General features: G+C 50.5%; 1 protein-coding gene across 1 annotated transcript; it reads left to right on the top strand.

Annotated features, from left to right (window-relative positions):
* Positions 1–26,014, top strand: TNNI1 (troponin I1, slow skeletal type). The gene is made up of 10 exons (XM_049858465.1): positions 1–85; positions 13,557–13,643; positions 16,826–16,887; positions 17,821–17,850; positions 19,935–19,976; positions 20,615–20,746; positions 21,922–22,011; positions 23,177–23,353; positions 24,649–24,758; positions 25,560–26,014. Exons 1-9 carry the CDS (start codon positions 1–3, stop codon positions 24,754–24,756), a joined length of 813 nt encoding a protein of 270 aa, XP_049714422.1. The 3' UTR covers positions 24,757–24,758; positions 25,560–26,014.
* Positions 26,015–26,248: the final 234 nt, after the last annotated feature.

Raw genomic sequence — 26,248 nt, 5'->3', positions numbered from 1 at the left:
ATGCGGTGGACCCTGGGGTCAATGTGGTGTCACCGCCTGACAGTGTCAGGGGGTGTGGTCCGCACCTCCCACAGTGATGCCACTGGTGTGGCTGAATGAATAAATGAATGAATGAATGGAAGGCTGGGTGTTCCGGGACCTCCAGCTTTCTCTGGGAGGCCGGGATGTATGCAGGTCAGTGGCAGGAGATGGGCCAGATAGCTGGGCACCTATTGGTTGTGTTGCCGGTGAAAATCGCAGGTTTTGCCCCTGGTGACTTGTTACAGCCAATAAACAAGAGGCCAAGGAGGGAGATCAGAAAGACGCCTTTACTTCATTGTAGAAGGAAAGGAGCAATCCGGGCTGTTGTCTCTAAGACTGCTGTAGGCAGCCCAGGGAAGTGGGCTTTCACAAAGAGCAGACAAGGAAATATAAATTCATTATGAATATTCAGGATTGACCTTCCCGCAGGTGCTCAGGGCTTGGGCGTGACTATGGATTTTCTTTAGACAAAGGGTTTGATCCCCCAGGATGGAGGAAGGGATGATTTTTTCTTCATTAGGATGTTAAGTCTCCACCCAGAGGCTGGTTGAGGCCATCTGCGGTTATCTTGTCAAGGACAATTTCAGAAGAAGGGGCAGCTTATTTTGCTCAGTGTAGGTGGACAAGTCAGAGCAGGTATTTCTCAGAAAGGTTGGGCTCTGAGGCTGCCTGCCTCAGCTGGGCTGTGTGCGCCCGACTCAAGGGAACCTACTGAGGGGTGAGCACAGACTGAAGTCAAGCTGTTTATTTGAAGGGCTGTGTCCTCCCAGAGGGGTACCTGTTTCTAATTGATAGCCTGTAGTTATGCCAACCCATATACTAATTGATATACACGTGGCAGTGGCAGTTCAATGGTAAAATTCTCACCTTCCATGAGGGGGACCTGAGTTCAATTCCCAACCGACGCGCCTCATGTGCAGCTGTCACCTGTCCATCAGTGGAGGCTTCTGTGTTGCTATGATGCTGAACTGGTTTCTGTGGAAATTCCGGGTTAAGATGGACTAAGAAAAAAGGCCTGGTGATCTACTTCCAAAAATCAGCCAATGAAAACCTGATGGACCACAATGGTCTGATCTGCAAGGGGGATGATGCAGGACTGAGCAGCGTTTCTTCTGTTGTGCGTGACCATGAGTCGGGGCCAACTTGACGGCAGCTAACAGCGACAATAACTACAGAGGTTCCTGGACCAGCAGCAACGCCAGAGAACTTGGTCGAAATGCAAATCCTGGGCTTCGCCCCAGACTGTGAATCAGACATTCTGGGGTGGGGCCCATAAACCCATTGATTCTGACTCATCCTAAACGACAAAGTAGAACTGCCTCATAGAGTTTCAAAGACTGTAAATCTTTATGGAAACAGACTGCCACATCTTTCTTCCTAGGAGAGGCTGGTGGGTTCCAGTCACTGAACTCCTGGTTAGCAGCCGAGTGTTGTAACCACTGTGATACCAGGGCTCCAGGGGTGGGGCCCAACATCTGTGTATGACAAGCCCTCCAGGGGATTCCAATGCTCCGTGAAGTTTGTCTGGGGGCACCATCCTGAATCCTGAGGGGATAGAAATGGAAGTCCCATTACTGGCCCCTGAGACAGCTTTCTCAGATGGAAGGTAAAACTGCACACCTGAAAAGACAGGTGAGGCAATGTCCAAAACCAAGAGGGTGGTGGCTCTGACAAAAAAAATCCTGTGGCAGTTCTTTGTTTTATGTTTTGTTTAGCTTTGAAGCTCCTAAAGTTCTCATAGTTTGGACCATTGAACTTCAGTCAAACAGATGAGACTTTTGACCACGTTGAACAGTTTTTAATAAAACTCCAAAAAAAAAAAGTACCATATGATCCAGCAATCCCGCTGTTTGGAATATATCCTAGAGAAATAAGAGCTGTCCCATGAATATATTTATGCACACCCATGTTCATTGCAGCACTGTTCACAATAGCAAAAAGATGCAAACAACCTAGGTGCCCATCAGCACACGAATGGATAAACAAATTATTGTATATTTGTTACTGGAATAAGGTTCTTGCCTCTCACTGGTCAAGAATGAGCAGTTTTCCACACGAGCAAAGCTTTATTGAAGAGGCTTGCAAATGGAGACAAAGGAGGGCCTAGAGCAACGCTTACTCTCATCTCACAGAACAAACGACGGGCGAGTTTTTAAAAGTTCTTGGGAGGGGAAAAGATTCATGTTTATTCAGAGACACAGGCGGGGGTATGTTAACTAAGGCGCATGCAGCTTTCCAAGATGGCTCCTGTCCTGGAGGCCTCTGGGCAGGACTTATTATGGGGTGTCACACCTGCGCAGTCTCCCACTCCCCAGGCTCGACCTGGCTGGGGCTGTAGCCCCTCACTGCCCCTGGTGGAAGGTCACACAGGGATCACAGGTGGATGTTCTGTGCAAGTCCCGGGGGCCTGGTTTTCTCCAGCTGCTTCTGAAATGCAACTTTAAAGAAGTTTGCGGGCTATTTTTAGATACCCGGCCTCTCTGTTCTGGAGAATGACTTTGTTTCTGCGCCCTGGCCTATTTCTTGTTATTTTGTTTGCAGATTTGGGGGCCTCTCTGTTCTCTGTCTTACTAAGTCTCTAGGTTCCACACTCAACCTCCTATTACCTCCCTGATAAAGCATAGCCTATTTCTCTTGTTTCTCCTCTAACCATAGCAGTGTCTTCTCTATTTCTCAAACAGGCATCCTGCGATCTTAGGGCCTTTGCCGCCTGTCTTATATTCACACAGTGGGATACTACACAACAATAAAGAACAATGATGAATCTGTGAAACATTTCACAACATGGATGAATCTGGAAGGCATTATGCTGAGTGAAATGAAACAGTTGCAAAAGGACAAATATTGTATGAGACCACTGTTATAAGAACTCAAGAAAAGGTTTAAACACAAAAGAAAACATTCTTTGTTGGCTACGAGGGCGGGGAGGGAGGGAGAGAGAGAGAGAAAAAAAAAACCCTGTGCAGGAGAGATCTGTGGGACCTTCAGGAAGAGGTAGCTTTCAGCAGGGCTGGGAAGGAAAGGTCACATCAGCTGACAGGAGTAACTTTGCTGCTTTGGAAACCTGCAAGCTCAAAGGTGCAGAAGTGGAAACCCACAAGTGAGATAGGGAAGAGATGGAGCTGGCTGAATTAAATAACGGCTACATTTCAAGGCCCTGTGTGCTTGACCAGCTATAATTAAATAGTCTGTGAATCTAAAACGAAGTGCAGACCACCATATAACTTCTGCTGCTGGCATCTGAAAACTACTTGTGATTAACAAACTAGGTGCTTAGTCAAGATACCAAACCAAAACCAAACCCAGTGCCGTCGAGTCGATTCCGACTCATAGAGACCCTATAGGACAGAGTAGAACTGCCCCACAGAGTTTCCAAGGAGCGCCTGGCAGATTCAAACTGCCGATCCTTTGGTTAGCAGCCATAGCACTTAACCACTACGCCATCAGGGTTTCCCTTAGACAAGATAAGGAACTACATTTGAAGGCCCTGTGTGGCTGACCAGCTATAAATCACTGATAATCCTTCTGAGTTGTTTTTCAAGGCCTCACCGGGTGCAGAGCACGCACAGTAAAGATCAACGTGGCCTATGAATAACCTTCCACATGAGACAAACATGAATAGGGAACCCTCGCTGGGGCACGAACCAAGATCCAGAGGCATCACGCATGCACAACATCCCAGAATAAGTCCTGTTTGACATCCCAGCAGCCTTTGTGACAGACTCCATCTTAGTTCCAGCAACCTCTGCGAGGAAGTCCATCTTGAATTCTAACTGCGGGAGCATTTGATTTGCATAACCCCTCCCCTTCTCCTAGAACTCTCCACCCATTTAATGAATAAAGATAATGCCTTTTTCCCCCCACCTAAAAACTTTTATGAGCCCTAGGGAATCCTTTGTCCAGTGAGAGGCTGGAGGCTAGTGTAGGTGGAAACCTCTCTCCCTTGAGAGCCTTTTACTCTGTCCCTAATAAACCTTTGTTTGTGTGGAACCTCTGAGCCTCTCCTGGTCATTCTCGGTCAGAAGAAGGTAAGAACCTAAGCAGGGCTTAGTCCTGAGCTAGGAAGCCCTGCCCTGTAACACAAGGTCTGCACTGGGAAACGGTAACTAGACTCCTGTGGCCAGGGCAGAGTGGCAGGGCAGGCTGGGGTTTGGCAGGAGAGATCTGCTGAACACACAGAGGCTAGCAGGGGTCAGCTGGGCATGGCAGAGGTAGGGTGAGGCAAAATTGGGAGAGAGGTGCAGAGACCTGGCTGGCTGCTCAACAAGTCATTTTGAAAGAATTTGTTTCTAGGGTGGAACCACACCGATTGGCTAGCTCACTCCTCACCTCTGTCCCCCACATTCTTCCAGCCCCACAGGGTCAACCCCCATCCCCACCTACTTATTATGGGGATTTCTGGAGAGGCAGCCAGTTCTTCGGGGACCTACCAAGACATGGCCCCAGATTTTGCGGTGTGGGGGCTCAGCAGACTGCACAGAGGGTGCCTGTGGTAGGGGTGAGGGCAGGAGTGGGAGCAGTCTTAGCTCGCCACCTCTTCCCCCCACCATCCTAGCCCCAGAGCAATAGGAGGGACTAAGTAGATGGGCCATGGAGGACTCAGGGTGGGGCAGTCCTGAGCTCAGGGAGAAGGGAGCTCAAGGAAGAAGTGAAGCAACAGGTTTGGGCAGAAGGTGTGGGGCGTGGGAGGAAGTCAGAGGTGTGGGGAGGCGGGTGAAGCTTTGAAGGAGAGTGTGTGAGAAACACAAGTGTTAAGCTGAGGGCCACAGGGTCTCACCCACCCAGCCTGTTGGGACTCACAACTGCCCTCACCCCCTCTCCCTGCACTTCCAGCTTTGCCCCATAATGGGCCCCACCTGGGCCTATCTTGTGGGGAGGGAAGGGTCTCCTTCTCCAGGTGTCTCGGCACTGAAAATAGCAGTTCACACCATTTGTGGCTATGCAGCCAAACCTCTTACCACTAGGTATATGTAGGAGAACCTATAATTCAAAGCATTTGCTTACAGTTTTTAACGTTGGAATGAATTATGTGGAGCTTTGAGGGTACCAGGCTGGTCCATTCCCAATTCCTGACTGAATCACAGTGCTGGCTGCAGATGAGAAAAGTTGTAAGGATGGCAACTAGGTATTGTGTGCCAGATGTCAAAGGTAAGGGCTGGTTAAGGAGCATGGGTATTTGGCGTTGGCACTGGAGACCTGGGTTCATCTCAGCTCTTCCTCTTCCTAGTTGTGGGACCTTGGGCTTAGCCATTCTGAGCTTCCGTTTCCTCATCGGTAAAATGCAGTTAATAACAGTACCTACCTCAGAGGATTACAGAGCCCTGATGGCAGAGTGGTTAAGAGCTGGGCTGCTAACAAAAAGGTTGGCAGCCTGAATCCACCAGCTGCTCCTTGGAAACCCTATGGGGCTGTTCTTCTCTGTCCTGTAGGGTCGTTATGAGTTGGAATTGACTCGACGGCAACGGGTTTGGTTTTTTGGATCAGAGGGTTACTGTGAGTTGTCCATGAGATATTAATACTGATAGCTAACATTTGTTGAGCATTTGCCTTGTGCCAGGCATTTGCTAAACCCTTTATACACATCGCTTCATTTAATCCTCACAGCAACCCTCTGAGGTAAGCACTATTATTATCTCTGACACTAATGACTGTGTTACTACTAGTCAGTGGCCGAGCAGCCTGGCTCCAAGGTTGTGTGTTAATTCACCACATTATGCTGTATCTCTGGGAGCCCTGGTGGCGCAGTGGTTAAGTGTCTGTCTGCTAACCAAAAGGTAAAAAAAAAAAAAAATCCACCAGCCACTCCTTGGATGCCCTAGGGGGCAGTTCTACTCTGTCCTATAGGGTCAGTATGTGTTGGAATTGACTTGATTTGTTTGCTTTTTTAAGGAGCCCTGGTGGCACAGTGGTTAAGTGCTCAGCTTCTGGCTGCCAACTGAAAGGTTGGCAGTTGGAACCCACCAGCTGCCCTGTGACAAAAAGATGTGGCAGTCTGCTTTCTTAAAGATTTATAGCCTTGGAAACCCTATAGAGCAGTTCTCTGTCCTATAGGACTGATGAGTCAGAATTGACTCAATGGCAATGGGTTTGGTTTTTTGGTTTTATACTGTATCTCTAAAGTCACAGACCTTGATGGTGAGGCTAATTTGTGGCAGAAAACTGAGAGGTGATTACACTTCGTTTTCTTTCTTCCTTCCTCTGCTCTGGCCTGTTAGCCCTTAGCCCTGCTGTCTTTCAGAACTCAGCTGCAGGAAACCTGGCCCTGGAACAACTGGTGGGCTTAAGATGGGGATGGGGAAAGATGGAGAAGGGGCTCATGGTCAGCTGTGATTGAGGCCCCTGAGCAGTGGGGGATGGCCTGTGGCGGGACGGGGTGCTGGGAAGCCAGACTGCTGGGCCTTGTCATTTGCTAATTTTGGCTCCTCTGTTTCCCAAACAGTTCAGGACAGCCTGGGTGGACAGGCATCAGCCACTGAGGTGAGGGGTCCCTGACTCCACAGCCCATGGCCTTGCAAGGTTTAGTCCTCTGGCCAGACACTTCCTTTCTTGTCCGGTGGCTCCCAAGCCCTGGGAGGGGACAAGGATGTTGCCAGAAGCCAGAGAGACCAGAGACTGGAAACCCCTCCAGGCCTTCTTTCAGCTAAGCCTTAGCTTTTCTAGGAAACTCTGCTGGTGTAATGGTTAATTAAGAGCTATGTCTGCTAACCAAAAGGTTGGCAGTTTGAATCCACCAAACGCTCCCTGGGAACTCTATGGGGCAGTTCTACTCTGCCCTGTGGGATCGCTATGAGCTGGATTCAAAGCCAATGGGTTTGGTTTTCTTTCTTTTTTTTTTTTTTTGGCTTTTCTAACCCCTGCCCTGAATCCTTTTCTCTTTCCTGGGTTTGCCCCTTCCTCCCTAGATCTGCAAAGCCCTGGCTCTCATTTCTTCTCCAGGGAATTGTCCAATCACTTTTCTGTTGAACTGAGAGTCACAGGCCATTCTCTTGAGGTCCTGACTTCTGGTCAAGGCTACCTCGAACCCCCTCTGGACCTTAAAAGAGGCTGAGGGAAGGCCATCTGCCTTGTCCCCGGCCTATCCGTAAACCAGTTGCTGTCCAGCCATTCTGACTCATGGCGACCCCGTGTGTGTCAGACCAGAACTGTAGTCCACAGGGCTTTCAGTGGCTGATTTTTGGGCGTAGATCACCAGGGCTTTTTTCCAAGGCACCCATGGGTAGCCTGAAACCTCTAGCCCTTCAGTTAGCAGTCGAGCGTGTTAACCATTTGTACCACCCAGGGTCTCCTGTCCTGGGGGGAGATTCCCATGGAAGCCTGGCCCACCCCGAGGTCACTGTACACCACTAACCCTGTTTACAAATGAGGAAGCCAAGGCTCAGAGAGGACACCGTGTAGCTGAGTCAGCTCTGCAGGCTGAGTCATGCAAAGTGAATTAAAAGAGGGCAGGAGGCTACCTCAGCAAACTAAATGAAAGACTAGAGAGGAGATGGAGATTCTAGTACAGGTGCAGCCCTGTAGATTGTTCATCTCACAAGTGCACCTACCTGGCTGAGCCACACCTGGCTGAGCCACACCTGGCTGATCAAGCCTTATACCTGCATCCACCTGGAGGGGGCGCCATTCTCCAAGTCCCACACAGCACTTCTGGGCCATTGGAGGCTCTCTGAGAGCTAAAGGCAGGGACAGGGGTTCTCTTAGGGTTACAGGGAGGCATTGTGCTTAGATTAGGATTGGGCTAAAGCTGATCCTAGGGAAGTGACTGCTTAAAGGGGCAGTGTGGTGGGAGCATTGAACTGGCGGCTAGGACACCTGACTGGTTTACCATGTGGCCTCTCCTCTTTGGGCCGCGGTTTCCTCACTGGCATAATGACTGACTGGAGGTCTCTGAGGCCTCTCTGCTCTGACATCCTGTGATCCTCTCAGCAAGATCAGAACTGGCTTTCGGGAAGGCCAGGCCCTGGTGGGGCTGGATTCTGGCTGGGGAAGTGTGAGGATCTGCCCGTGGGGACCCCTCGCCCTGAAGAGACTGGAATGAGCCTGGTTCTTCTCGCTGAACCACCCAAGCTCACTTCTTCCTGGCTAGCCCCAAGCACAGCCTGAACCATGAAGTCCCAGGGCTCAACAAGGGGCTGGTGAGTATATTATTTTCCTATTGCTGCTATGTATTTTGCTATAACAAATTACCACACATTAAGTGGTTCAAAACAAACAAATTTATAATCTTACAATTCTGGAAGTCAGAAGTTTTACTGGGTGTTATGGATTGAATTTTGTCCCCCAAAAACATGTGTTGAGATTCTAACCCCTGTACCTGGAAATATGACCCTGTTTGGAAATAGAGGTTTTCTTTTGTTATGTTAATGAAGTCATACCAGAGACCCCTAAGTTATGAAAGCATCAGAGTAGAAACAGACACACACAGAGGAAGACAGATGACATCTGAGGAACGTCAAGATCATTGGCAGACACCAGAAACTAAGCAAGAGGTTCACAGAAGGAATCCCACACAGCTGAGACCATGTTGTGGACTTTTAGTCTCCAGAACTGTGAGAAAATCATTTCCATTCTTTAAAGCCATTCGCTTGTAATATATTTTGTTAGGAAACTAAGATGCTGGGCTAAAGTCAGAGTGCTGGCAGGGCTGGCTCTCTCTGGAGACTTTGAGGGGAGAATCGCTTCCGTGTCTCTTCCAGCTTCTAGAGGCCACCTGCATTCCTTGGAGCCTCCATCTTCAAAGCCAGCAACATGGCGTCTTCTCTCCTCTCTAACCTCTGCTCCAGCCCTTACACCTTCTCTCCCTGACCCTAACTCCCCTGCCTCCCTATTATAAGGGCACTGGTGATGACATTGGGCCCACTCAGACAAGCTCCCAGCTCGACTTCCTTAATTTAGTCACATTTGCAAATTCCTTTTGCCATATAAGGTAACATAGTCACAGGGTCCTGGGAACAGGATGTGGATATCTTTTGGGGCCGTTTTTCAGTCCAGCACAGGGAGTTCTGCCTAGGGGGTCTCACAGGGCTGTGGGAGGCTGGGTCTGGGGATGGGTCCTCTGGCCAGGTGAGCCTCTGTGCTGAACACAGCCTCACAGCTCTAGGGACAGCTGCCCCTGCGCCACAGGTAGAGTAGGCAGTGGTGATCTGACCCCTGGCAGATGTGCACTAAGAAGGGGAAGACAAGTGCAAGCAAGGAGGGCAGGAACAAGACTGCAGAGGCGCACAGGGGCCAAGCCAGTGGGGGGGCGGCCAGACTGTGACTTCCTCAGCTGAGATCCTTGAGCCCCTAAGGGTGGGCTTCAGAGGCCTCTGCTCACTCCACACATGAAGAAAGGCTGGGGCAGGTGCAAGGGCAACAGGGCACAACAGCCTGCTTTTTCTCATTTTTTCTGACTGGCCAGATATTCTGAGTTGTGTCTGAGTACCAGACCACCAAGACTTGCAAGACTCTTTTCACAGCATTTCCTCCATGTTTTCTTTAAAAAAAATTCTTTTTTCTTTATTCATAGGAAAATATAATCCTTGATTTTATTGTTTGAAGACCTGAACTCAGTCATCAAGATACAAATGTGAACTTTTGAAGTTTTCAGAGGACTCCTGTTCTCCTCTTATGTAACATCAAGGAAAACATCTCTTGGTTTCAGTAGACTTTTGGATTAACTGTCCTACAGTGACAGGGTGAAGAAATAATTGCACTTTTTCTCATTTTTTTAATTGTGGTGAGTATATATAAAATAAGAAATTTGCCATTTTGCCATTTTTCACATGTACAATTCAGTGACATTAATTACATTCTGTGTGTTGTGCAGCTATCCTCACTATTTGTTGCTGAGTTTTTCCATCACCCTTAACAGAAGCTCAGTGCTCCCTAAGTAATAACTCCCAATTCCCCCTTCCCCAGCCCTTGGTAACCTCTGATGTACTTTCTGTCTTCTCACGTTTTCCTATTCTGCCTTATTTCACCCTGCGTAATGTTTTCAAGGATCATCCATGTTGTAGTGTGCATCAGAACTTGGTTTCTCTCTGTGACTGAGTGCTTCTCCACTGCATGTATGTACCAATTTTGTTTATCCATTCATCTGTTGATGGAATCTTCTCTGGTTTCCACCTTTTGGCTATTATGAAGAATGAGCAGCCCTGCCTTTGATGGCCACATTTGAGAGCGATCCCTAGAGATGGCTGTGTCCTGAAGGCAAAGCCATTTCTTCCCCCTGCCACCCCATACCTGGACTGGGGCCTGCAGGTGAGGGTGGAGCACTGGAGGCTGGAAGCCACAGGATGTGGAGGAATGAAGTGGATGGTCAGACACTGGGACCTGGGAGGAGGGATCCCCACCTCACTCTGCCAACAGGGTCTGAGGGTCAGTAGCCTCAGCGTCAGCGACTCTGTATGTCTGCGGCAGACAGGAGCAGAGGTGTCTGGGAAAACAGCGCCTATGGCAAGCACTGAAACTGTGCCCCTGCAGAGGCGTAAAGAGTGCCCCGGGGGAATCTGTAAGTTGCGCTTCTTCAATCTCAAGATGAATAGACATTGACAGCTGCGACCAGTCAGCAGCAACACCTTCCCCCCTCTTGTCCATCTGCCTAAGTCATGGGCGTTTCCTATTTGTGGTGCCTCCGAATGTCATTCTGCACCTTGTCTGGCATCCCCAGGGTCAAGTGTCCGCCTTTGCCCCCCTTGCCACGCCTCTGTTCCCCTGTCCAAACTTCTGACACCCATCCTTAGATAACTGTACTGTGATATCAGCTCACAAATACAAATCAAGCTCGTTAATCTTTTACTTAACACATTATGGCACTACATGAAAATTACCACTGCACCTTCCTTGCTTTCACCGGTGAATATTGGTCTATGATGTGCTCAAAGTCGTTTTTTTTTAGTTTCTTCTCCTACACTCAGCACAGCGAGATCACACAGCCTGCCTTAATCCAAGTTGTTGTTCGGTGCCGTCGAATCAGTTCCAATTCATAGTGACCCTACAGAACAGAGTAGAACTGCCCCATGGGGGTCTCCAAGAAGTGGCTGGTGGTGTTGTGCAGCTATCCTTTTGGTTAGCAGCCAAGCTCTTAACCACTATGCCACCAGAGCTCCACCTTGACCCATACACACGCACATACCACACCCCTTGCTGTCAAGTCGATTCCAACTCATAGTGACCCTGCAGGACAGAGTAGAACTGTTCCATAGAGTTTCCAAGGAGCAGCTGGTGGATTTGAACTGCCAGTCTTTTGATTGGCAGCCGTAGCACTTAACCACTATGCCACCAGGGCTCTACTGTGACCCATTAAAAAAAAAAACAAACCAAACCCAGTGACCCTATAGGTCAGGGTAGAACTGCCCTATAGAGTTTCTAAGGAGTACCTGGTGGATTCGAACTGCTGACCCTTTGGTTAGCAGCTGTAGCACTTAGCCACTACACCACCAGGGTTTCCACAGAGGCTCAGAAATACGAAAGTGTTAGCTTTAACTTGCTGAATGATCTCTCACAGCTGGCGATGGAAACCTCGATGGTCAATAGAAACTGCTCAGTGCCCCTCCCCCCCGCAAATGGCACCCAGGGTGTTTACCATACCTGCATACCTTAGGTCTGCCTCTGCCAGAGGGGTTCTTTGAGTGAACTATCCTCTCCATCCCTTGCTGTGAACTTCCTGGTCACCAATTTTAGGCTTGTCTTGACCCTCTTTTACTCTTCCCTGGGTGGTACAAACAGTTAAGGCACTTGGCTGCTAACTGAAAAGTTGGAGGTTCAAGTTCACCCAGAAGTGCCTCAGAAGAAAGATCTGGCAATCTCCTTCTGAAAAAATCAGCCACTGAAAACCCAGTGGATCACAGTTCTACTCTGACACACATGGAGTTGCCATGAGTCAGAATTGACTTGACAGCAATATTTCTTTTTTTTTAGCTTGTCAATCTACTCTCTGCTTTTCCTTTTCAAAAAGCAAATGATTCATGTAGAAAATTCCTTTTTTGTGGATATTAAAGTTTGGTAAGAAAGCTATTGTATGCATTATAAACACAATAAGCCAATGCAATGTCATGCAAACTCCAAATAGGCTCACAATACAGACTCCCAAATTCTTCCTCTGTCTCCAGCTGCTCCTTTTGGCTGGTGCCTGCCTTTGTTTTCCACACCAGTCCCTCCACTTAGAATCCTATCCCGCCAGCCCCATAACTGCCCAGACCCTGCCAGCCTATTCTTTGTCCCCAGTAGATTTCCTGCACAGAGGCTTCCCAGCATTGCCCCAACCAGAGCCCATTAGAGCAACTTCCATTAGGCCCCAGAAGGTCAGTGTCCAGAGGGTAGGGCCTTTATTGCTCTGTGGCTGCTGGGGGTGTGTCTCCATAGGACACCCTTGCCCACTGACCCTCTCCCCCATCAGATGGGAGCATGGCCAGAGCTCCCTGACCCCCCATTGCTTACAAGGCTTTTCCTGGCCTCCAAGAGGGGTCATTGTCCTGCCTGTCCTGCCCCAGCCTGGGATCATGGCCATGAGATGACTGACTATAATAGCCACAGGATTAACATAGCAGGCATTGTCTTTCTCTGACTACAAGGTAGGTATTATGTGTTCATCAATGATCCTAAAAATACTCAGTAAACAGGTGCAGCCCCAGTGGCACCAGCCTCCTGACTTCATCGGCATCTGGCTGGATGGCTGGAGACAAAGGAGGTGAATCAGTCTCACTGAGTTCCAGGCATGGGACTCAGGATTGTTTGAAACCTACCTGGAGGGGGTGCAGAGTGTCTGCAGACCCTCAGACTTCCATCCGTGGAAAGGTGGGCTCTGCTGCTGCCCCAACTTGAGCCCAGCCCCAGGACCACGCACTGGAGTCAGCCCACAGCACTGCTCCTATCACTCCCCAAAGCCAGACGTCCTCCTCCCCAAAGGGTACCAGAGCCACACAAATCCGTGCACAATGAGCTGTTAGCCTGATGTCCATATTTCTCTGTAAGAGGTAGGAGGTCAGCGTGACAGTTCCCCCAGTCCCTGCCTTCCCCTTCCACACCTCCTAATACCCTCACTAAAGCCTCTTGCTTGACCTCATTCCCCTTCCCTGGGTCCCATCATTGCTCAGTCCCCCATCTGGTCTGGCTCCTCATTCTCACCCTCTCTTTGCCTTTTGAGCCTCCCTAGGTGAGTGCTAGGAGCCCTGGCGACTCAATAATTCCATGCTCGGTTTGAACTCATGAGCGGCCCTGTGGGAGAAAGATGTGGCAGTCTGCTCCCGTAAAGATTACAGCCTTGGAAAGCCTATGGGGCAGTTCTACCCTGTCCTATAGGTCACTATGAGTTGAAATGGATTCTATGGCACAACAACAACAGGCAGGAGCTGGTTTAACTCCGTGTGCACAGGATCTGTGCGTGCTCCTGACCACATAGACGTGTGTCTTCAAGCCTGTGTGCCTATCATGAGCATGGCAGTGTGTGTCTGCACTGTGAGGTGTGTGTGTGGGGGAGGGGGGTGATGGGGAGGAGGGGCAGTGGAGGGGGCAGCGGGTCTGTTCTATTTTTACTGGCCAGTTGCTGTTGGCCATAGTTTTCATAGCCTCCCCTGAGCGCTGCCCCTCAGTCTACAGTCGACTGCGAGACACAGGCCAGCCCAGCTCCACCACGACTGCTCAAGGTAAGTGTCTGCAGCCAGGCCTTCAGACCCAGGCCAATCCCAGGCAAGGGGATGGGATAGGGGATTAGAGTTTAAGTTGGAGAGAGCGAGATCTTGGAGATGGAAAAAGACATAGCTGGCTGGTACTATTGGGTTTGTCGTTGGAGAGTTCCTAAAATACTCCCAAAGTGTTTGTTCCCACACAGTGGTATCTCTCCTTCTGCAAAACTGTTGTGGTGGAACCTCCCCCAACCCAGATGGATAGAGAAGCCAGGGTTGACGGGAAACATGGGCAACAGAGATCCTGGCTGTCTCCCATTTTAAGACTGGGGTGCCAGGAACAGAATTTTCCACAAAGTTCCACAAGGAGCCCCAAGGTAGAGCCTAGCGGATTATGTTTTTGCACCAGGCTGCCCACGGGGTTCGAGGAGGGAGAGGGACCCTGGGGGAGGGGCGGCACTGGGGAGCAGGGCTGCAGGGCTGCACTGGGAAGTTTAGGAAGAGCCTGGTGAGCCGTGAAAAGAGCGATGATGCACCGGAAGAGAAGAGCTCCAGTGTGCCCAGCTCTGGGGGAGTTTTGGGGGCAGGACCAGACACCCTGCTGAGGGAGGGGACCATCTTGCTTCTTTGTTCTTTGTGTTTGAGGGGCACTTTTAACTCTCCTTGATCACCCATCCGTACAGCAGGAAAAGAGTGGGGGAGGGCAGGCTGCCAGCTCCGCTTGGCGAGGGGCCGACCCTTCTTCACAGCCCCTGGCTCTGAGGGGTGGGCAGTTGTTGCAGGGGAGGAAGATGGGGAAGCAGATGGGGCCAGTACTTGGACTAGGAGCCTGAGAGTCTGTGAACGCCTAAGTTAGAGCAGCATCTGCAGTGTGATACATGGTGGGGGTGGGGGTGAGGCTCAGGGTCTCCATCAGTGTTGGGGGCTAAAGGTAGCACCTGCCACCAGGTTCAGGAGCCAAAACTCCAGAGAGGTTCTGAGATTAGGCTTTCCTGTTCAAAGTTCAACATGGAGGCATAGATGTGGCAGCCAGCCCACAGGCTCAGGAGTCCAAATAAACCCAAACCCACTGCCATTGAGTTGACTCCAACTCAGCGACCCTATAGAATGGAGTAGAACGTCCCTATAGGGTTTCCAAGGCTGTAAATCTTCACAGAAGCAGGCTGCTTCATCTTTCTCCACCAGTGGAACGACTAGTGGGTTTGAACCTTTCTGCTAGCAGTCGAGCACTTTAACTACTGCGCCACAGGGGCTCCTCTCAGGAGTCCAGCCTCATTAACAGTCAAGGAGGACAGGGATGCCATTGACTGGGGTTCAAGGTCGGGGAGGAGCAGGGGGAAGAGTATGAGCCTAACTAGAAATTTGTGTTCCTGATCATTAGGTTTGCAGAGATCTGTTCCTTTCCTTACACACGCACGCACACACACACACGCAGACACACGCGTGTGCACACACTCTCTTCTCTCTCACACACACGTGCTTTCTTTCACACACGCTCCTCACACACACTGTTTCTCACACACATCCTGTCTCTCACACGTACACACACTCTCACACAATCACTCACACACATACAGCCTCAGTCTGATAGTCTCGTTTATATTCCTGTTGTACCCCACAGAGCCTCCCAGATCGGAGAGTGTAGCTCTGAATCACCCACAGGACATTCTTTGCTCTGTCCCTTCATCTGTGGGTTTTCTAATTATCTCCTTACTTGCTGCTTCTGGGGGAGATGGAATCCTGGCTCTCCAAGCCCCGATTTGCTGCTATCTGCCTCCTGGCTTCTTATCAGGCCCCTGCTTGTCTTCCAGAGACCTGTCAAGGGGACCTGTCTGGGGGGTGTCAGGGCACAGACTGGGGCCTCTTGCCTGGTGTGGGACCCCTTGGCCTGGCATTTGTCAGAGGGGCTGGCAGGAGAGCAGGCCCAGAGCTTGGCAGGGGACCTGGACTGGCCTCACAGGCAGGGTCCTGCACTGGTGACGGTGGCTGTCTGAGGGGGTGTAAGTGTGGCCAATGCCCAGCAAGAGTGGGATACATCCCAGGGAAACAGCCTGAAGACCCACTGGGCTGAGACCAGGTGCCCTCTGGAGACGGGGACTATGGGAGGAGGAGGGGGAGAGACAGCCGGACCTGGGGGTGGTTCTTCACCAGCTAGTGTTTCTGTTTAGATTTTTCCAGCGTCTTTGGAAGAGCCAGCAGCTGGCTATAAAGTCTAATTTCAGCCAAGCATCTCAGGAATTTATGAGTTGTCTCCATACCTCTCCCTCTATGCCTCCGGGTGACAGCTGAGACTCTGGGGTCACATCCCCCCTCTGCCTCCCCACCCCAGGCCTCGCTCTTCCCTGGGAGCAGAGGCAGAGTGATGGCCCGGAAGGCTTTCTGACAGGGCGGGAGATTCCAGAGAGGTGGCCAGAGCCCTGCTTACTCATTGGGATGGGAGAGGATGCTTCGTGGGCACAAAAGGTCAGGAGAGAATTAAAGAAGAGGAAGGGGGTGGCTCTGGAATAAAATTATTGGTAGGGACTTTACAAGTGTCCTTTACATTCTGTGCTGAACCAGGGTCTTGGACCAAGGTCAAACTCTTGACCCTGAGCTCCATACTCCTCCCTCCCCCACATACACTGGTGTCCCCACCCCTCAATTCATGAGCCAGCTCAGGATTCCTGTCCTACTCTCCGCACACCTGCTCACCACCCCACATATCCCCCTCCCTTCCTGGGCTTTTGCACAATCCCTTCGCCCCACTGGAACGTCGTTTGCCCAGGCCCAGGCAGATGGCCAGTCAGGTCTGGCTTTGGAACATGTCTGCTCTGCAGTCTCAGGGCCACCTCCTTGTCCTGTGCCCCTGACTGTCAGAGGTAGAAGGGGCCCCAAGTATCAGCTGGTCAGAGAGTTTCAAACATGCTCCAAAACCTCCATGGCCAGGAGTCTTCACAGTGGACCACAGGAATCTGATGGTGACCTCCTTCCACCAGTGCCGTCTGCTCGTATTGATTGAATTTATTTTGTTTCCAAGTACAATTTGACTTGAATAAAGGGTTCAAGAGCTGAATATTAAGTGGAAAACCACTTATCAAGCCCCTCGGTTTGCAGAGGAAACAATTGGCCCAGAGAAGGTAAAGACTAGAGTTGAACACAGATTTGCCCTGCCTCCTGGCTTATTAACCTCCTCTGTCCAGAGTCTCCCCCTTGCCTTACCCTAGGAGGTGCGAGTCACATTGTCATCTATGTGAATAACGCCCCCTGGGCACAACTGCAGTGCATGGTATGTGAATGGCGCCCCCTGAAGTCGTGCCATATGGCAGCCAATGCTATTCCACTTTCCACCTTGCTCCATTTATCTTCCAGGTCCTTCTCTCTGAGACCTGCAATGACCACACATTTTTAGCCACAGGACAAAGTCTAAACTCAGCCTGTCATTCTAGGCCCTCATGAGTGGGCTCCACCCTCACTTTCCAATCTTATTTTCTTAGGACTCCATCCTGTTCCCAACAGGGGCCTGCAAAATTTTTTGGAAAGGGCCAGATAGTAAATATTTTAGGCTTTGCAGGTCACATAAGTTTTCTGTTGTATATTCTCACTTTCCCTCTCTTTTCAATAATGCTTTGAGCAAAAACATGGCAACCCCATGTGTTACAGAGTAGACTGCACCATAGGATTTTCTTGGCTGTAGTCTTTACATAAGCAGATCTCCAGGCCTTTCTTTTGCAGTGCCACTGGGTAGATTTGAACCACCAACCTTTAGGTTAATAGTCGAGCGCAAACCATCTGCACCACTCAGGGAGCACACCAGGCAATCAAGGTTACATGAGTCAGAATCAACTTGACAGCAGTAGGTTTTTTATTTTTGGAAGCAAAAACAGGCTGTGGGCCAGATTAGAGCAGCTGGCTGTAGTTTGCCAACCCCTGCTCTCCACACCTGCCCAGCAGAGCCATTTTGGCTCTTATATCGCTTCTTTGCCTTTATAGGATTTTTCTCGGCCATGAGGGAATGAGTGAATGAATAAGTGGAAGAATAAATGGACAGGTATACATCCCATCCTGTTCCGCTGGAATCTGTTATATCTCATTTCTTCTTCTCTGCCGTCTAACTCTCTCTTCCAGGCTGGCCTGCCGACACAGCCCCTAGGCCAAACTGGTTGGGGCTGGGGGGCAGAGTTATCACTTTCCCACTTAATGCTTCCTCTGTGCCCTCTAGGTGCTGCCCCACCGCCACCATGCCGGAAGTGTAAGTAGTTCTACCCTCCTTCTAATACTCATGGAAGACAAGTTTCTTTGCCAGGAACTTCACCCCAGAGTGGAGGCACCATTCTGTTCAACCCTGAAGCTGTTCCCCAGTAGGCCAGTTCCTGAAACAGGGACAGTCCTGTGGGCTTGGGTCTGCACTTGGTGGTTTCCCCAATGTTGCCACACCGCTCCCAGACTTTGAGCCCAACTCACACTTCCAGGTTACCTGGGGAAGAACTTTTTGGTCGTGTTTTGGAGTTTGCACTGATCCAATGAATTGCATGCTGCCAGGCTGTGATTTAACACTGACCCAATAGATGAACGAGACTTTGGAAATTTATCCATAAACCTGCGATGGAACCTTTTGGATTTTTTGAACCCTACATTGAGCTGACAAAACCCTGATTCCCTGACCTTTCTGCCACCCTTCTCCACATGTAAAATGACCAGTATCTCTCAACTTCCAGAAGCCTAAAGGGCCGTTGAGTTTTTATTCTATTTTGCCAGAACCGGCAAGTTGGCCCCCTGTCCCCTGCCCCCATTACCCTGCCTGATTTCCTTCCTGTGCACTTTCCTCCCCCCTCCCCACCAGAAGCTGGTCTGCATGGCTCCTCTGCTACATATACAATACCATTTATACTCACTCTGTGTTCTGCTCTTTCCTCCCATGCTTCCTGTGATGGACATCTGAAGTGAGGTAAGTGACATTTGGGGTGCCCCTGCCTTGGGTATGTCTTCAGCCTGGTGGAGGTGGAATAGGCATCTGAAGAAAGGACAGCACTTGGATTGGGACCAGGGAGATGCCCAGTGGCTGAGCAAATTTCCCAGGAGAATAAAAACCTCCCATGAAGATTCTAGAGGTGGGGCTTCCCAGGGTCCAGGTAGTTGGTGCCCAGTGCATGACATCACTGTGAAGGCAGTCTTGGAGCTGGGACCATAGTGGAGTTGAGCATGACTTTGCACCCGTCTCCTCACTCTGACCCTTGCTGAGCACTGAGCCAGTTCACCCTCACCTACTCCAGAAGCTCTTCAGATCTGGGGGGACCATTTTAAATTTTTAATTTTTTTATTGTACTTTAGATGAAGGTTTACAGAACAAACTAGTTTCTCATCCAACAGTACACATGTTGTTCCATGACATTGGTTAACAACCCCACGACACATCAACATTCTTTCTTCTCAAACCTGGGTTCCCTATTGCCAGCTTTCCTGTTCTCTCCTGCCTTCCAGTCCCTGCCCCAGGACTGGTGTGCCCTTTTAGTCTTGTTTTGTTCCATGGGCCTGTTCAATCTTTGGCTGAAGAGTGAACCTCAGCAGTGACCTCATTACTGAGCTGAAAGGGTGTCTGGGGAGCATACTCTCACAGGGTTCTCCGGTCTCTGGTCAGGCCAGCAAGTCTAGTCTTTCTTTTTGAGTTAGAATTTTGTTCTACATTTTTTTCCAGTACTGTCCAGGACCCTCTAAGGTTACCTCTGTCAGAGCAGTCAGTGGTGGTAGCCAGGCACCATCTAGTTGTACTGGACTCAGTCTGGTGGAGGCCGTGGTAGATGTGGTCCATTAGTCCTTTGGACTAATCTTTCCCTTGTACTGGGGAGACCATTTTCGAGCCAGTCCTGTGGAAAGCCATACTTGAAAGGTGAGAAGGGATGGCCATCCCACCCACTGGGCCATTTTGCTTAATGGCTGAACATTGAGGGGGGAGCAGAGGCATTCTTAGACTCCCTTCAGGTCTTAGATAATCCTGATTCTGGCCATCCTACACACTCCAGCTTTAGTTGGGCTTTGAGAACACAGCCTGTGCACACCCAAGACTGGGGACTGCAAGAATGACAGGGCAGGGAGAATTAGCAGCCCTGTTGGAGGGGACACTTGGCACAGAGGTTCCCAGTGAGACTTGATTGTGCTCTTTTTCTATAACCAGTGGATTTCTAACTGTTTTGCTGGGGCTTATATTAAAGGGGGTTCCCATTGACTGATGGTTCAGTGAGGTGGCTCATGAGCTCTAGAGTCGTGGGGAAAGCAAAACTGCAATGGGGCATCTGCATCTCAGTGTGTAAACCATGCCTCTCCCCTTCTCACCCTCAGAGAAAACCCAAGATCACTGCTTCCCGCAAACTCCTGCTGAAGGTGAGGCCAGGGTCTGGCTTTGGGGGGCTGTCCAGTGGGAGGCACAGGGGATGCAGTGCAGTCTCTGAGGGGCTGAAGAGGGGAGCATAGGAGGGTGAAGACAAGACAAAGGAGACCAGAGCAAGGATGCCAGTTTGGGGCTGGAGCCAAAAGAGGGAGCCTAGCTGTTGCTTGGAGCCAGTGACCAGGCACAGGTGGCCAGTGGGTAAGAACCTCAAATTATGGGGTCCTGGTGCCTGTCTGGGATACTCAGAGGAGTGGTGGTGGCCAAGGGACTTGCTGTATTTGGGTAAGAGTTTCCCTTTTTGGATCTTTTTGGGGATAAGACAGACAAAAAGTGGGCAAGAGGAGGACCAGGAGTTTAAAAAAAAGCTTCAGGGTCAGAGAAATGCCGTATGTGACCGCTCAGTGGCTGTTCACACACAGCCACTGTATGCGCTTCCACACTTAGCAAACGGCTCATTCACATGCTCCCAGGGCTCATTGGTCTAGGCCCTGATGAATGTGAGAACATGGAGCAGCACAGCCAGCTGAGGCCAGAGCCGGCCCAGCCTAGGCCCACCTTCCCCTCCTTCCCTGGTGCTGGTGGGGCCCACGAGAGCCCTGGGCCCCTTCTCACAGGGCTCTGTGCTGCCCAGAGCCTGATGCTGGCCAAGGCCAAGGAGTGCTGGGAGCAGGAGCATGAAGAGCAGGAGGCTGAGAAGGTGCGCTACCTGGCTGAGCGCATCCCGTCACTGCAGACCCGAGGCCTGTCCCTCAGCGCCCTGCAGGTGAGCTGGCAGGCTGGGTTGGGGCAGGGGAGGGCTCCATATGGTGACCCCAGGGACCAGGTGGCAGGAGCCTGAACTCACACTGCTCAATGCTTTGTAATTTACAAGGCGCTTGTCTTAGTTACCTAGTGCTGCTCTACAGAAACATCACAAGTGGTGGCCTTTAACAAACAGAAATTTATATTCTCACAGTTTAGGTAGCTGGAAGTCCAAATTCAGGGTGCTGGCTCTAGGGGAAGGTCTCTGTCTTTTTTCAGCCTCTGTTCCTTGGCTTCTTGGTGATCTTCATGGGGCCTGGCATGTCTCTTCCCCCATCTCTGCTTGCCTCTCTGCCTAATCTACACTTTTTAGATCTCGGAGGTGACTGGTTTAAAACACACCCTACACTGATATGGCCTCATTAACATACCAGAGAAAACCCATTCCCAAGTGGGATTATAACCACAGGAAGAGGGGTTAGGATTTACAACACATATTTTGGGGAGACAAAATTCAACCCATAACACCCCTTTTTCCTCACATGATCTCATTTAATCCTCACAGCAGACTGTGAGGTGGGTGATGCTTGATCTCACCTTGCAGGAGCAAGGCGTGAGCTTCAGAGGGGTGAAGCAGCTTGTCTGGGGCGGGGCAGAGCCAGGGGCCTGGCTTCATACCAGACCAGTCAAAGGACTTGGGAGGTCCCATTTTTCCAAACCCTTGCCCCGTGCCTTCTCTAGAGACAGGTCTTTAATGTTTTAAGACGCTGGCATCTGTTTAAATGCCAGTGGCTACGGAGAGAAGAGACTGGTAGGAAAGAGACCAAAATATCACCCACGGTTCTCTCCAGAACGTGGCATTACTAGTGGTTCTTATTCTATTATTTTTGTTTAATACATAATTCTCAAAATTTCTACATTTAACTTATACTACTTTTATCATAAAGAAACTTCAAAAAAAGAAAAGAAAGTAAAGAAGTACATTCAGAAGGAAAAGAAAAGGCTTACTTTCTGAGTTATTATCTGTTGTGAACCGCAGAGTGAATGAGTTTGTCAGCTCCTTTCAGGGGCACAGGTCTTGAAAAGGGGATGGTGGAGGAGGGCCAAGGGCAGTGGGCTTGGAGGCAGAAACAGCAGGCTGGACACCGAGTATCTCCCTTCCCCTCTTCTCCACTCCTGCCTGATCAATCCCCATAGGAGCTGTGCCGGGAGCTGCACGCCAAGGTGGAGGTGGTGGATGAGGAAAGATACGACATTGAGGCCAAATGCCTCCACAATACCAGGGAGGTGAGCCTGAAGGAGGGGAAGGGACATGGGTGGGCGATGTCTGGGTGGGGTGGGGGTGGGCAGTGACATGTCAGCTGGGAGCCAGGTCCCCTCCTTCTCTTGGGTCTGGGAAGCAGCCAATTACCAGGGAGCTTTGGTAGGACTGGAGATGGGCAGAAAGTGTGTAATCACACAGATGAAAAGCACAGACTTCCTCCCTACCTAGCACGTGGGCTCTGCAGTCTAACAGAAGCCACCTTCTTTATTCACCCATACAAATAATCATAAGCCTGTTAATAACTTCTTACCTTGGCAAAGTGCTTTCATGAGCATTATGCCCTTTGATCTTCCCTACGTACCTGTGTGCTCTCTACCTGCTGTTATCTGCAGTTCGCAGATGAGGGCACTGAGGTTCAGAGAGCCTAAGCAACTTGGCCTGGGTCACACAGTGGCGGTCCTGGGACTGAACTGGTCTTCTGACTCCTACTCCAGTGGTTGGGAGCTGCATCCAGGCTCCCGCTCCTATAGGGTGGGGCTGCTCAGGGCAGGGCAGAGCAGGGCAAAGCAGGGCAGGGCTGCTGCTGCTGCTTCTGGGCATTTGTTCAAGCAGTGAGTAGGGGCTAGGAGGGTCCAGAGCCACTTCCTTCCTTCCCACGTCTTCTCATCAGGGATGACGATGTCTAGGATGACAAATCTCCCCAGAATTCCCTCTAAAGATCACACCCTGGAAATTCACCCAGAAGTCTAGGCCTGGAGCTTTACCTACCAGCTGGACCGAGGCTGTGCCTGCAATGAGCTGCTCCAAGGGCTGACTGAGGAGGGACTGACGGAGACAGGAACGGGGCTGCAGCCATAGGGGAAGCAGCCCCATGCTCCAAACAGGGATTCTAAACCACAAATGCACTGAGCCTGTTGGGGCTGCCTCTGTGATTCTTGGCTACAGAGACAGGATGACCACTGTGCTCTGTCCATTTACTTAGTTACTGGTTTATCAACAAATGCGTGGCTATGTGTAAGGCGATGGGTGGGCCTGAGTGTCCTAGAGAGTCTAGCCTAGAGGCTGGAGAATTTGGGTTTAGCTCTTGGGGGCTGTCTTTGGTTGGACCTTAGAAGTCTGAGATTTCCAGAAAGGCTGCCCCGTAGCTGGTTCCTCCTCCTGTAACCCCTTGTCCCTTCCCACCTGCAGATTAAGGACCTGAAGCTGAAGGTCCTGGACCTCCGAGGGAAGTTCAAGCGCCCACCCCTGCGTCGGGTCCGTGTCTCGGCCGACGCCATGCTGCGGGCCCTGCTGGGCTCCAAGCACAAGGTGTCCATGGATCTGCGGGCCAACCTCAAGTCTGTGAAGAAGGAAGACACGGAGAAGGTGAGGGTGGCTCTCCTCAGAGCCTCTCACCCCCTAACCCCACCAGCCTTCACCTGTCACCCCTCACACAACCTCGGGCAGGCCCAGGGGCTCCTATTAGAGGCCAGCTTGACAGTCAGAACATTCTAGAACCCCCGGGAGACCAAAGATAAAGTCTTATCACTTTGTCCTGGGGGACAGAGACTCACTCTCTTCCCTACTGAGCTCCCAGTCTGAGGGGGAGACTGGGACACAAAGAAATCCAGAGCAGTGAATAAGTGAGAACCCAGTACCTAGTATGAAGAGGGTGGGAACTTTAGGGTGACTGTGGAGACAACTGCCCTCTGCCACTACAGGGGAAGGAAGACAGCACATTGTCATGGTTATCGGTACACCTGAGCCCTGAAATTAGAGAACTGAGTTTAATCACTCACTCGGCAACAAATCACTCAAGATTGGCTGAGCTTATAATGTGTGTGCCCAGAACTGACAGGCCCTGTAAAAAGTGTGGGTGAAAGACATAGTCTTTGGCCCAAGATGCTTCATGAAGAGAAGACCTGGGCCGGGCAGTATGAAATGGAAAAGGAGTCCAATTAGTACGGGGAAGACTTCTTGGACAAGGTGGCTTTGAGCTGCAGAGTGGCAGCCCAGGAAAGTGGTGGAGGGCATGGGGACAAGGTCGGAGTGTGGTGCATAGGGTGGACTTGCTCTGGAACCCCACAACCGTTATCCAGAACTCCCAGCATACTCAGTGTCCTCCTTCCTGCTGAGCTTCAGCTTGACCCATGTCCACCTCCCTGGCTGAGTCCTAGGACCTCACCAGCTTGGTAGGGGGGCCAAGATTTTCTCTTTAAAAAAATAATTTATTTTTTAATTCAATTAAATTAATTATTTTTTTGTGGTAAGTATATATAAACATAAGTGTATATACACACACACACATATATATAGTGTCTCTCTATCTCTGTATAGTCCCTGGGTGGTGCAAATGGTTTGTGTTTGACTACTAACCAAAAGGTTGGAGGTTTGAACCCACCCATCCGTGCTGCGGGAGAAAAGGCCTGGTGATCTGCCTCCATAAAGATGACAACCAAGAAAACCCTGTGGAGCACAGTTCTACTCTTTCACACATGGGGTTGCCATGAGTTGGAAATGACTCGATGACAAAAAACAACACACAACAAGTACATATATAAAACAAAGCATTTGGTATTTCAACATCTTACTTTTTTGAAGACGTGGACTTTTCTAGCACCCACTTTCTCTTGTGCTGGGAGGGCCTGGTAAGTCTTGACATGTGTGCTGCCTGCCTACAGGAGCGGCCTGTGGAGGTGGGCGACTGGCGGAAGAACGTGGAGGCCATGTCTGGAATGGAAGGCCGGAAGAAAATGTTTGATGCCGCCAAGTCTCCAACCACACAGTAGAGGTAACTTTTCTCCGGGATTGATCAGAGTCCCAAAGGACAATTAGGGACCCTAGGATAAGGGCAGGCGGGTTGTGCCCAACGTGGTGCAGGGAAAAGAGCATTGGGTCAGGGTACGTATTAGAAGGTTCAGTCCTGGCTTCTGCACCGTGAGACCTTGGATACTTCATTTCCAAACTGGGGCCCTTTTTGTTGCCCTCAGAGTCCCTGGGTGGTGTAAACAGTTAAATGCTTGACTACTAACTGGAAGGTTGGCAGTTTGAATCCACCCAGATGTACCTCAGAAGAAAGGCTTCCAAAAGGTCACAGCCTTGAAAACCCTATGGAGCACAGTCCTACTCTGACACACATAGGGTCACCGTGAGTCAGAATTGACCTGAGGGCAATGGGCTTTTTATTTTTCTCCCTATGGGCCTGCTGAGGGAATGTGGAGTAGGGCAGACAAGGCTTTCTGGAGATGAGCTCTCTGAGGAAGTGACAGGAAGTGAGGAAGTTAGTAGGGAAAGGGAAAGGATGTGGCAGAAGGGCTGATGGTGCAACAAAGGCATCGAGGTGGGAACTAGCTGGCCATGAAGAGGATGGCAAGACCAGACAGTGTGGAGGGCTAGTGAGCCGGGCTCAGAAAGGTGCATGTGGGAGCTCGGGGCCTGGAGCACAGAAGCTGAGGCTGCCTAGGAGCCCCTGTGGACAATGGTCCAGGCCGGGGTATGCTGGTGTAGACTGCAAGTACTGTGGATAAATCCGGATTTGTAAATTGCACACCAGTCTCCTGAACTGACAGCTACCTCCTCTTTGTCCCTACAGCTGGCTTCTGCTCTGTGCTCCCTGCTCCTGCTTAATGTTCCTTTTCCAACCCTACCCACCCACCTTTCTGCCCCATTTCTGGAGCACCCTCCCCTGCCCCCGTCCCATCTCTCTCCTCCAGACTGCCATGCCCTCGTCTGGAGCTGAGACTAAACAGACACATGAGAGAGAAGAGAAATGCAAGTGTCTGAAGACCTCATCCCAGCAGCTTTTCCACTACCCATGAGGCACTGGAGGCCTTCCTGGACAGCCTGTGGTACAGTCACCTGACGAGGAGGCTGAGCAAGCACCCTCCCTTCAGCCCCTGCCACATCCCTTCTCTGCTGCTCTGTACAGGAGAGTATCCACAGCATCAGGCCTCTTCATTAAAACCCAGTTTCCTGGTGTGTCTTAGTCATCTAGTGCGGCTATAACAGAAATACAAGTGGATGGCATTAACAAAGAGAAATTTATTCCCTCACAGTCTAGTAGGCTACAAGTCCAAATTCAGGGTGTCAGCTCCAGGAGAAGGCTTCCTCTCTCTGTCGGCTCTGGAGGTCCTTCTCATCAATCTTCCCCTGGACTAGGAGCTTCTCTGTGCAGGAACCCAGGTCCAAAGGACACACTCTGCTCTGGGTGCTCCTTTCTTGGTGGTATGAAGTCCCCATGTCTCTTTGCTCACTTCTGTCTTTTATATCTCAAAAGAGATT

The sequence above is a fragment of the Elephas maximus genome, chromosome 18 (genome assembly GCF_024166365.1).
Source record: "Elephas maximus indicus isolate mEleMax1 chromosome 18, mEleMax1 primary haplotype, whole genome shotgun sequence".
Taxonomy (NCBI): Eukaryota; Metazoa; Chordata; class Mammalia; order Proboscidea; family Elephantidae; genus Elephas; species Elephas maximus.
Note: the sequence above shows the minus strand (reverse complement) of the source record. Positions and strands in the feature narration are given on the sequence as shown.

Bases quoted from the DNA above. Each gene is read 5' to 3' on its own strand.
- TNNI1 (XM_049858465.1), top strand. From the start codon at position 1: ATGCGGTGGACCCTGGGGTCAATGTGGTGTCACCGCCTGACAGTGTCA. The intron at 86-13,556 runs GTGTGGCTGAAT...TGTTGGCCATAG, and splicing joins CTCCCACAGTGATGCCACTG to TTTTCATAGCCTCCCCTGAG. The intron at 22,012-23,176 runs GTGAGCCTGAAG...TCCCACCTGCAG, and splicing joins GCCTCCACAATACCAGGGAG to ATTAAGGACCTGAAGCTGAA.